The following is a 13,307-nucleotide window of genomic DNA, read 5'->3' as shown; positions in this document are numbered from 1 at the left end:
GCCATTTTGATGACGTCAACAAAACGTTCAGCGTGTTAAATCAAGTGTTTTCCAGGCATTCTTTAATTATTATTATTTATTATGTATATAAGTAAGTAATTTGAGACTGGGACACGGAAGTGAAGTATTTTGGCTGAATATGTCGCTAGTTGTTAGATGCCGTGACCACCAGTTTAATAATGTAATTAACATGTTATACATCAGTTATTTAAGAACAAATTTTCTACGTTAATATCTCATTTTAAAGATAATTAAATTAACAATGAAACACGTTACCTTAGTGTTTCGTCTAAAACTAAGGTTTTCGCAGTTATTTTTATAGTTTTCTTAAATAAATACTCATTAATTTAAATAATTCTTAAATAAATACTCATTAGTTTAAGAAATTCTTAAATAACTCCTAAACGGTTAACTTTAGATGAAATGTTTCGGTAACATGATTTATTGCAAATTTAATTTCCTTTAAAATGTGCCAATTTTGAAGAAAACTGTCCATAAATAACGGAGATAGAGCGTGTTTCTTAAATCGACTTCTCCATCATTTTGGTGACATTATCACAGGAGTTCGGGACGTCAGATCAAGTGTCTCCCGGCGAATTCTTGTCCTTTGGTATGCATATAAGATCTATGTAAAATTTCAGACTGGTAGGTGAAGTGAAATATTTGGTGGTTTCTGCCAATAACCCTATGCACTATTAAGCTTAATTTAAACAGTACTGCTGTAGAGCAATTTTCTTTTTCATTTAGTGTTTGTGTGTTTAACGTTTGTTACATATGTTCCGACTTACACATATCAGCAAAGTGTAACATCAGAGACCTTGAACATTTTTCAGTTTTAAGCTTTAAATTATTCTTTATTGGCATACACATTCCAAAAGTTATTGTATTTAGGATAAGTGCAAAAATACATTTACACTGACGAGGGAACCTATCCAAGTGTAACTCTGACTTCGAGTTGAGACTATGGCCGTTGGATACCTTGTCCCAAATGAACATAACACGAAAAGGGATACATCCTCGATCGCAACCGTTGCGGAGATATAAGAATGAAAGTTAGAAATTCAGCTCCAGACTATAAATAACGAAGTCGGATTCCGGGTCAGATTTTTCTAACTTTTCATTCTTATATCTCCGCAACGGTTGCGATCGAGGATGCATCGCTTTTCGTGTTATGTTCTTTTGGGACAAGGTATCCAACGGCCATAGTCTCGACTCGAAGTCAGAGTTACACTTGGATAGGTTGCTTGCTTACTACAGAAATAAGTATGGAGCGTACGTTATCTATATGCTACATACTCACTACCCTTAGATGATACATCATGCCGCTGCAGGATGTCTGACATCTAACAGTTTTCCATATATCAATCACATGCATATACTTATGTTACCTTCGTCAGCTATATGCTATATATGTCCATTTGCATGTGTGATCCTGATCGTCTATATTGTTTCATACGGAAAGTACGTGTAGATAGAACACTTATACGGCAAGTATTATAAAATATGCGTTTTAAGTTATACTTCTGCTGTACGTTAAGTCCAAAAACTACATGAATTACTAAGCTCCCTCTTGGCTAAGCGGTTAGCGTACGCACCTTTGGCGTGGGAGACCCGGGTTCGATTCCTGGCGGGAGCTTATGTGGTTCGAATTCCACGTTAATCAGTAGGTCCACGTCTCATATAGCCTCGCTGCTGAACGGGACGCTAAACTAAAATCACTTCACTTCACTACAGAAATTACTCATGTAGCGTATCTTTTTAAGTACACCACTTACATTTTCTTTTCTGTGTACCAGTTTTAAAATTGTGATCGGGTGTAATGTCTGTTACGAACAGAAAACTTATTAAAAGGCTGTAAAAGGTAATTTCGTATCGGAAATTGTATTAGTGCTAAAATTTGAAACTTTATTCCGAAGAACAAGGCTAACATGAATGGAAACTTACTAAGAAATATTTTATCAAATCTTATGCAGTCTTTTTCTATCCTGAATTTATTATAGACATTTCCTTCAGTAACTCAATAACTGTATATAAACATTGATTTACATGTACATGATTTGTCAAGTAAACAATAGAAATGCTGCGTTCAAATATGAGAATAACAATATTCCTTAACTATCCTAATTATAAATAAAGCTACATGAACAGACTGACAATAAGAAAAAAACGGGTACCTCCGATTGATATGGAAAGCTGAAATTTGGCACGATTGTAGCTTTTAAGGACTAACCGACAAAAAGAATTTAAAAAGTGAATATTTTTAATTTTTAAGGGTCTAAAAGAGGGATGAAGAAATTCCCCGTGTTATTTATATGGGCCTTTTTTGGACCTATAATCTTATGTTTTAGCTATTTGGAATTGAAAAAAAATAAATTCGGTATGCTTGTACGTTTTCGTTAGCGTTGCCTAGTAATTCACCAAAAATGAAAATTTCCAACTTGAGTGGTTTTGTGGGGAACTGAAAAATCTTCCCCATGCTATTTATAGGGAACATATTCTACACTCCAAAGTTATTGGGCACTTTCTGCAGGGCTACAATGGTTAGGTTTGGTATGATTGTAGCTTTTCGGGACTAAACCACAAGAAATTTGTCAAAAGTAAATATATATATATATATATATATATATATATATATATATATATATATATATATATATATATATATATATATATATATATATATATATATATACGAGGGTTGGGGCAAAAGTCATGGCAACTATTTTTTTTTCTTGCAGATATGTGAGCGGATCACAAACTTCTATGTGTCGTGTGAAAGTTCTGCAGGCATAGTGTGTATGCAGAACAACAGATGGCTCTGTGATAGCTGGTAGTAGCACAGCGAGCCCTGTGAAATCAGTCAGTTGGTGAGTGTCGTGCGAGATGGAAGTAACCCGTGTTGAGCATCGCGCTTACATCAAAATAGCCGTTCTCCGAGGCTGAAATGCGATGGAATGTCACAGTGAATTAGTGGAAGTGCTTGGGAATAATGCCCTACCATACCGGACAGTAGCATGGTGGGTAGGAAAGTTTCAGCAAGGACGTGTGTCAAACAGTGATGAGCAGCGTTCGGTACGACCTGTCAGTGTGTGGACCGACATGGCACGTGCCGTCATCGAGCAGCTCCTGGATGAAGACAGACGATGGACGCTACTGGAGTTAGCGGAGGCAAGTGGCATAGAGAAACGCACCGTCCACAGGATATTGCGTAATGAGCTGCAACTACGCAAAATCGCATCGCTGTGGGTACCGTATACACTGATGGAAGTTCAAAGGTGGATTTGCTATGCAATATGCTCCGACCACTTTTCACGCTGGCAACAGGACGGCGATCAATTCTTGTCACGAATAATTGCATCGATGAATTTTGGGCCATGGCATACGAACCAGAACTGAAACGTCAGTCCGCAGAGCGGTGACATGCTGGATCACCAAGGAGGCAGAAGTTCCGTCAGAATTCTTCCCCAGTCAAATTGATGGTGATCATCGCGTTTGACGTCAGGAGTGTCGTTGTTTGTCACTTTGTTCCACATGGCAGAACAGTGACCGCACAGTACTACAGGGACTTCCTGGTGCGACAGGTACGACGTGGCATTCGGGAGAAACGTCCGGATCTTGTGGACAGTGCAATAATCCTGCACGACAATGCAAAACCACATAAAGCAGAGTGTCTATGCAGCTACTGCGACATTGGGGATGGGAAGAATTGGAGCACTCACCGTACTCTCCTGATATATCGCGCTGTGATTTTGATCTCATTCGAAAGGTTAAGGAACCACTATGTGGTAGGCGGTTTGCAACACGCGAGGACATTGCTAATGCTGTGCGCGAACAGGTGACCCGATTCACACATGGTGCGGCAAATGCTGAAGCGGATGGTATTCAACGTCTCCCACATCGTTGGCAGCGTGTGGTGTAAGTAACAAGGGACTACTTTAAGCGTCTTTAGGCCCAGATTTGTCATGTCAACTGTATGCGTACTGTGTTGTCATTCTTTTGCACCGTGAAGGTCATATTGCCCTGTATACTACCGTAATAATTTAGTGTGTTACGATATGTCAGTGGTATTCATTGTCCACACATGTAGTTAACACCTTGTCCTTTCGTCTGTATATGTCAGATTTTCCAACCGGACTGGTATCTTCAAGACAAAAAAATAGTTGCCATGACTTTTGCCCCAACCCTCGTATATATATATATATATATATATATATATATATATATATATATATATATATATATATATATATATATATATATATATATATATATATATATATTATATATATATATATATTAATTTTTAGGAAATCTAAAATGGGATGAAGAAGTTCCCCGTGTTATTTAAATGGGCTTTTTTTGGACATATACTCTCATATTTTAGGTACTTTGAATTGGAATAAAAACTTGAAATGTGGTATCCTTTTACGTTTTCGTTAGCGTTACCTAAGTAAATCAGCAAAAATAAATCCAAGTTTAGAGTGGTTTTATGGACAACTGAAAAATCTTTCCGATGTTGTATATCTATCTATCTATCTATCTATCTATCTATCTATCTATCTCTCTCTCTCTCTCTCTCTATATATATATATATATATATATATATATATATATATATATATATATATATATATATATAGTAGCTTTTGGTTAGCTGGAAGCTCAGCCCCTAGACCCCCGAGTCTGCTCGACTTACGGCTTCTCATTTCTTACCTATCGGCCTTTGCATCAACAGTGAATTTCGTGAAGTTGTTCTTCATATTTCATGAATCTGTCCATCCGGGGGCTTCGCTCCCACACACTGTCTTTGCTCGCCTACGGCCTTGCACCCATTCAACCCACAATGCTATCGTTTCTTTTCCTTTTTCAACTATCTAAAAGATAAGATTTTGTATCCCAAGAAAACGCCAATTTAAATAGCATGGGAATTTCTTCATCCCCATTTATACCTCTTAAAAATTAAAAATATTCACTTTTCTGTCGGTCAGTCCTGGAAGGCTACAATCATGCCAAATTTTACCATTCTAGTCCTGCGGGAAGTGCCTAAACATTTTGGGGTGTAGAAGACGTCCCATATAAATAACACAGGAAAGATTTTTTAGTTTCCCATAAAACCACTCTACGGTTGGAAATTTTTCTATTTCTGATGATTCACTTAGGTAACGCTAACAAAAACGTACAAGCATACCAATTTTCAAGTTTTTATTCCAATTCTAAGTATTTAAAACATGGGATCATAGGTCCAAAAAAGGGCCACTTAAACAATATGAGGAAATTCTTCATCCCCTTTTTAGACAATCTAGAAGTTAAAAATATTCACTTTTGGAAATTTTCCTGTGGGTTTATCCCGGAAAGCTACAATCATGCCAAATTTAATAAATGTAGCCCTACAGGAAGTGCTCAATAATTTGGGGGTGTAAAAGGTGTTCCATATAAATAACATGGGAAAGATTTTTCAGTTCTCTATAAAACCACTCTAAAGTTGGATTTTTTATTTTTACTGATTTACTTACGCAATGCTAACAAAAACATACAAGCATGCCGAATTTCAAGTTTTTATTCCAATTCTAAGTACCTAAAACATGAGATTATTAGGTTCAAAAAAAGGCTCATTTAAATATCATGGAGAATTTTTTCATCCCCTCTTTAGATCCCCTAAAATTATAAATATTCACTTTTGGCAATTTCCTGCGGATTAGTTCCGGAAAGCTACAACCAAGCCAAATTTAGTCATTGTACCCCTACAGAAAGTGCTCAATAATTTATGTCAGATCATGTAGTTTTATATATAGTTAAGATATATATATATATATATGTGTGTGTGTGTGGCTAATTCAATTTGTGACTTACACGACAATAGACGCCAGACGGCAGTAAATATTATGTATTAGAAAAGTTATAAGATATATTTATGGGTAAGTTTTAGATTATAAATAAAGGGCAACAAGTCCTCACTTATTTTTATTTGCAGCATTTAGATATGTAAACAAAATGGCTGAAACAAGTCTCTAAATATATACGTGACTTACACGACAGTAGGAGACAACGTGCTTTGAATAACTGTTTACTATATGAAAATTCTGTTCTTCTATTGCTACAAGGAAACTAAAACTTTTTACATATGTTAAGTAGTTACCAAGCTACAAGACCAAAAGAAAAGTATTATATTTTCTATATTAGTTTTAAAAGATATGCCACAAACATAACGTGACGTACACGACATAAAGTTGTGACTTACACGACAAGTCTAACATTTTCTTCGTTTAATTACAGTTTCAAAATCTATTGGAGGATAGAGTGGCACTACACTCTTAAAAATTCAGGCGGTTTCGCAGAAAATTCACCGTAAAGTTTACAGGTCTTTTACCAGAATTGACATTTCAGGTGAAATTTCAGTAAATTTTGAACAGTGTATCCAGCATTTGACAAAAGCTCTTTCGAGTTGTTTGAAGTTGCTATCATATTTCGAATAATAGAATGAGTATTAAGTTATACGAAAGAAAATAACTTTCAAAGATGTTTTTCATTATTTTTCTGGCTTAGTCGCAAAATAATTTGAAGAATTATTAAATAATTTTAGCCTTATATTTAGTGGTTGCAGACACTGTCGTAAGATACCTTTATGACAAATGAAAGTTGTTTCCGCAACTGAAGCATTTAAGACACAAAATCTCGCCAGTAATGGGATTGTTTGTGTTGTGTGTATTCCAACGTTAGAAACAGGGGCGTCATTTAGGGGGGCAGGGAGGGGCATTTGCCCCCCTGAGTTTGAGATTTATATAGATTTTATCAATAGAGTAGTAGTAAATGAGTGAAAAACGCGAAATTTTACTTATATCGAGGGCTTTTGCCCCTCCCCCAAGCAAAATCTGAAATGACGCTCCTGGTTAGAAACTGTTGATCATACGTTTTCTTCATTTACATTATAGGTGAGTACATTTATTACTATTATTTTAAGTATATTTATAAGGTTCTTATAGCTTATATTTTCCGGATTGGGGTTCAAGTTTCTTTTAGCATTTCATGATCATCTTCTGTGTAAAGTTTTAACTTGTGAATCGCCTCGGTTTTTTGCATCCAAAGTTTGATCCCACGTTCAGTGCACAAATAACGCACTGACGTTCAAATCACATATTATGCAACATCACATAAGGAAAAGTACGTTTGGAACTGTTCCAGTGCAAGTAGTAATGTGTGTCGTAAATTTAAGTGCGAGAAAAAAATTGGGCCTTTGTGCCGTAGAGTAGATCCAATATTTTCAGACCTATAAACGTTAAAATTTTATTATTTATCAAAAAGTTCACTGTCACTACCTTAGAAATTTTCTTGGTGCGCATTCACTTTAAGAGGACCTCACCGTTTGTATGTAAATACTGCGTCCAGATATATGCTATAAAACTGCAGTAACATGTACTGGGTGGCCACTAAACGCACGAATGCCATGTAATAGAGTCATGACAGGGCAGCCCGAGCGGTAGCAAGGGGTGCGTGCGTAGGTAGCAGGCGTGTCAGCGATGGTAGGTATTCACGTAAACAAGGATGTCGTTGAAAACAATTAGATAAATTAGGTTAGTTTCTTAACACCTACGCGTGTTTCTTAACACGCGATTACTTACCTTTACGATTTGTACAATGCCGACACTGCATTTAGGAAACTATAAACAACTAACTGGTTTGTGGTAGAGGACTTGAATTCTTCTGATAAACTTTCATGTGCTCACTTTTCTCACATCATTAACACATTTGAATATACGTATAACTGTTTCTACATTTCTTAATTTTCAATGTTTTCCTACATTGGTCATATTTTCCGCTCAATTTCAATAATACCGGTCCGCAAAATATAATAACTCTTTTCTTCACAACACAATTCTTATAACACTCAAAATTGAAATCGAACACTTAGTTGCCATCTCTGAATACGCCGAACTAATTTTCTCATTATACCCTAATGTCTCATGTCAGCATGCATCCACTGAAAATAGTACCAACAACATGCAGATTTTCACGTCTGAAAATATCACATTAAACTATCTAGCGTGAACTAAAAAAAAAAATACTATGTCTTTGTAGCGCCCTCAGCAATAGTAATAATTTCTAGTAATATTTTTAAAATTCATTGGTGTAAATTTTCTTTTGTAAGAGCTGGCAACATTGTAGCTTCCGGCTTCGGTGGAGCAAAAAAAAAAAAAAAAAAGGAAGTTGCGCGCTTGGAGGGAGACTGTTTGTTCGGTATGGCAGTTTAAAGTCATGTCTGAATTTTGTGTCAAATAATTCGGGGTTATTCGCTCTGAACCGGCGTCATCCAAAGTGCAGGCTGAATCTAAATGATAGCTGAAGTCTTGCTTTCGTTGATTAACTTGTTAGTAGGCAGTTTAACATGTAATATTAATTATAGTAAGTGAACGAAAATTCTGCTCTTTGTCTAAGCCTGTTGTCACATGTGAAGTGATAGTGCTCAACCATTTGTTAACCTATTGCACAACTCTTTTCTTCAATAGTGTGAAAGTGCATATAAAAACCTAGTTGTCAGTGCTATTTAACATACGTTAGAACTTTTGAATGGTACTTTTGATGATGTCTTTTAGTTTACAGAGCCGTGAACAGCTAAACATGAGCGATTAAATTCTTAAGGAAACCCCGGCCCTACGTTCCATTCTGCCTACTAGCTAAACAGTGCTCTTTATAATTGAAATATCATCTCAGCACCAACTAATGTTTATGAAAATCAAGATACATTTTCTGATATTCAAGGTCAAAGGATACGCCTTTTGACCTTGAAAACAAAAATACAATATTTTGAACTGTAAATATTCTTAATAGATACTATGCCCCTTTAGCTTCAAATAACACCAATATGAAGTTTCTACCTCAATTAGAAGCGAAGTTATGATTTCTTTTTGCAGAGGTCAAATTTTGTAATTTTTCTCAAGTTGGCAACACTGCTGTATGGACATCGTACATCAGTGAGAGGTAAAATTTTACGTGTGTGTATAACTTCATGTATTTTCACTTTTCACCGACTTTCATGTAAATCGGAGATGGTCGGGTTGATTGGCGTGGAATGACCCATTTTGTAAATCAGGATTTATTGATGATCCGATCGACTGGTTCGAGGTGCCAAAGAAGTACGCTTTCAATATTCCCGGCATTAACTTTTGTGACATTTGTGACGCTTCACTTTCTGTTAGGTGCTCATGGTCCTCTGCAAAATTCTGTTTTGACCATTTCATGAATGCTGAGAACTTGCATTTCTCTTATTGTCGTAACTTTGTCCTGTAAGAATGTTATCTCTGGAGCTATATTCATTGTCACTATAGTATTTTGTTATATGATACAAACAACGAATTTTTCAACATTCAAAGAACTGTAAGTTGTAAACCGTTCTAGATATGGACAAACTAATTATTGCACGAGATTTGGTAGAAAAAATCGTTTGTTGTTTGATACCTCACATGGCCCTCTTTCCATTTGAAAAAGTTGACTTCGATCCAATATGGTGGATTTCATGATGGTGGTTATGATCCAGAATGTCATAAAAGCATCTCTCCTAACTCGATTTTCATAGTTGAAGTCATAACTATTGTTCCTCCACCTATTTCGAAAAAAAAAATAGGTCTTGCAACTATCACCTTATATTGTACAAGGCTTTCCCACATTCATGTTTCTATTTCATTTTCCCATATTTCTAGTGCTCATTAGCAGCCAAAAATTTTCGTCAGTGTCTTATATTCAACCATACATTAAGACAGTAGTTGTTTCCTTTTGCTAAGACAACGGCGAAGTGCTGAGGTCTACTTGTGAGTCAGGTGAAAAAAGTAACGCTATAAACGAGTTGAATCACCAAAAGTTGCATTTACAGCAAGCATTTACGCTATATCAAAATCCATTACCATAGTTACATTTCCGGACGTTCACTAAATTCACCGCACTGATGCACCACCGAACGAAACAGTTCTTCGTATGAATTTTGTGTCTTGGTCTACATTCGGGCGTATACCTAGTAAAGGAAGTCTCATCTTAAATAACATACTTTTTTTTTTTTTTTTTTTTGAGCCATTGAAAAGTTGGCTTTCACCACCCATGTTTCACTATTTAATAGCTTCATAAGGCTATATTTAAAGGAAACATCCAGAAATATTTATACGTTTTTCTTCCTTTATAGAAATTTGTTCTCTCAACATATATCCAATAATAATTTGCCAATGTTTACTCAGAGTTGAAATATAATATAATTCTTTTAATAGCTCCTAAAAAAGGGCCACTCTTTTCAAATAACTCTCTTAACTTGGAAGGTCCAAGAGTTTGGGCTCAGAGAACGGTACTAGAACAATGAAAATTTTTGACTATTCTGCGGGAAAATTAACAGATTGGCATGTCTCCCTGTATTTGTTTGTTATTTTCTGTTCTGAAATTTTGATATTCGCGAAATTTAATATTTGTAAATAGTGAATAATGAACCCATTAGTGCCCCATATTGCCTGTGCTTTTAACATTTGCTCAAACAGACATTATTTTCTTCTACTGGTGCTTGTTCTTGCGTCGAGTACCAGAAACTTCAATTTTGCAGAGTTCAACACCAACTGAATTGTTTTCTAAGTTTTATTAAAATAACGTAAGCTGTTTGATCGTTTGCTTTGTCTCTATTTAATTCAACAAAGGTGAAGAAATAACCGTGACAAAATTTCCTTTATGATGATATTTCTGTGATAGAATTAGTGGAAAATTTTATCTCTTGTCTCAAATACGATATCTAAAATATGTAACTCTTTATTTAATAATAATAATCTATTTTGATTATGCTGCATAGTTTTGCTTCAGTTGAAGATTAAAGAAAACAATTTCAAAAACTTTTTCGAGTTCATTCATTGTACTTGTATTATGTTCTAAAAGACACTGGGGATAAAATTATCGTGACATTATTTTCGGTGACGAAATTACCTATATGGTAATATTTTGGTGACAAAATTACCGGTGACGAATTTTCCGGTGACAAAATTACCGCGCCCGGTGTTAGCATGCGGGGTCAGGTTAAATTCAGTTCTACTCTGGTTTTCGTTTATTGCCAGTTTATCACTGTTTATTTTCATGTTTTCTTTAAATGTAGTCTTTAGTAATTTACTGTATTAAAAAATGTTTTAAACACTTAATGACTTTTTTCTTCGTTCTTGCTGTCGGGTATGTGACATGAGGGTAAAATCCACCGAACTTGAGGGTTTCCACATATACATAAAAATCAATTGAGTAGTAGTAAGGGCGAACTCAACATCGGATAATTTTGTTTAAATTCGAGTGATAAGTTTCTAAACTTAATACTTTTATCAGATTTCCAAGGGAAGGTTTTCGAATTTTCTTCCTATCCGCCAAAATAAAGGACGTCCACTCATAGATGAAAATAAAAAGACAAACGCGATTTTATCGAAAATGACTAACGATTCTGCTCGTACATCAATATTTCATTACCACTTTTATTATCTGGCAAAGTTATTTCTGTGGTAAAAATACAAAAAGGTTAGTTTACTCTTGCCTCTGAGTTTTTTCGAGATATTTTCTCAAACACGAGTGTGTTAAGTTTGTTCGTATTTGATAAATAAATGGTTTATTAATAACGGGACAATATGACATAACTAATTTTTCCTGAAAAGATCCACAACGGGTAGTTTACTCTTGAAGGAGATTTTTTTTTTTCGAATTTCTGAAAAAACGCCTTAGGTGATAGTTCATATTTCATAAATAAATGTTTAATTAATAGCCTGCAATATTAAGTAGCAGATTGCGTCAATTATGCCAATTATCCTAATAATGATGCATATACTACTTATAAACATAGTAAAACGATTGAGTTGTTCGTGAAATTAATTATTTAAATGACAAGTATTGATTGTTACATAATATTCTATGGCAATATACCTTAAGTTGACATTTATCTAGAACGGTTTGATAGTACTGCAAACCTCAGCAACGATTCGCGAGGACAACACAAGAACAGATTTTCTCTTCTGAAAACAGTGATACCAGACCAGGGAGAAGGCCGTGGAAAAGGCAAGAGACCACCTGCTGCTCGAAAACCCTTTCTTCTGAGCCGTTTGTACGCGCCGTATTAACGCTCAAAGTTAAAAGCAGCCAGACTTTTCAAGCGTATAAAAATTCGGTGTGTAAACGTACGCCAGGTCCCATACACTAACGTATTGACAGCTGCTAACAAGACTAGCGCATGAAATTTTATGGCTACGGCGGAAAAATACGACAGTGTATGGCTGGTGTAAGACACAGTAGGACACTCTTTGAACACATCCAGCTTACAGATATACATTCCTCTTAGATACTGTTTTGTCCAAAATGTGCTGGATGTATGTAAAAAATGTGCAAAATTAGCACTTTATTTTCGTACTGTTTGCGGAAAAGAAGTGTTTTAAATATGTCATACTAGATTTTTTTTTTTTTTTTTTTTTTTTTTTTTTAGAATTAAGGCTTTTGGACACGCGAAGCACACTTTATAAATACTATTTTATCAATTTTCCCCTCAACATCTGTACTAAAAGTGTTTAAATTATGCTTTAATTTTATAGTGTAGTTTACTTGTGGAACATACAGAAATGAATTTATAAGTAATTAATTAGAATCAATGTTGCATTAATGAAACATATTCCAAGATAGACAGTTTACTCACTTACGGAAATATGTTACACATTATGGGATAATGCAGACTTAAAACAATCGAGTTAGCAGATTACTACGTTAGGGGACTGTCCAACTCAACATGCTTTACTTTATTGTCTTTTATGCACATCCTTGCTCAAAAATATATTGGAAAAGTCCTGTGTTGCTATTCATAGATGAAGCTGAGCGAAACAAATACGGATATTCTTTACTCAACAGATATTAACTGTATATCAAAGTTTGTAAACTTTCTTCGTGTTGTTGCTAGAACACGTACTTTTAACGCAAGCGGGTGACCGGGTATTTTTCCTAACACGATTATACGTAGCTAAGAACACCATGCATAAGTATCTAATTAAACCATTCTATAGAAAAATAATAACAAGAGAAAATAATAAAAGAATTATGATTACAGTTAATATAGTGTGTATAGAAATATGCAATCCTAGGAATAATTTATTTCAGTCACAAGGAAATTAGAGAACACTCTGTGAGATTTCAAGAGAAAATAAAATTTCAGCAAACTTCTATCTAATAACAATAACGTAAAACTTCTAACTTCGCAGCAAGAATCATCTTAATTGAGCACGAGCATGAAAATTAATTACTCATGATTCATAAGCAACAGAACTAATTAATTATTACTG

General features: G+C 35.1%; 1 protein-coding gene across 1 annotated transcript; it reads left to right on the top strand.

The window, feature by feature from the left end:
* The first annotated feature begins 2,949 nt into the window (after nucleotides 1-2,949).
* Nucleotides 2,950-3,396, top strand: LOC145687468 (protein GVQW3-like). Its single transcript, XM_081760921.1, has one exon. It carries the CDS (start codon nucleotides 2,950-2,952, stop codon nucleotides 3,394-3,396), a length of 447 nt encoding a protein of 148 aa, XP_081617047.1.
* Nucleotides 3,397-13,307: the final 9,911 nt, after the last annotated feature.

Source organism: Thermobia domestica, chromosome 6 (genome assembly GCF_964235325.1).
Source record: "Thermobia domestica chromosome 6, izTheDome1.hap1.1, whole genome shotgun sequence".
NCBI classification, from domain to species: Eukaryota; Metazoa; Arthropoda; class Insecta; order Zygentoma; family Lepismatidae; genus Thermobia; species Thermobia domestica.
This window is presented reverse-complemented; position numbering and strand designations above follow the sequence as displayed.

Coding starts and splice junctions, on each gene's coding strand:
- LOC145687468 (XM_081760921.1), top strand. CDS start 2,950: ATGGAATGTCACAGTGAATTAGTGGAAGTGCTTGGGAATAATGCCCTA.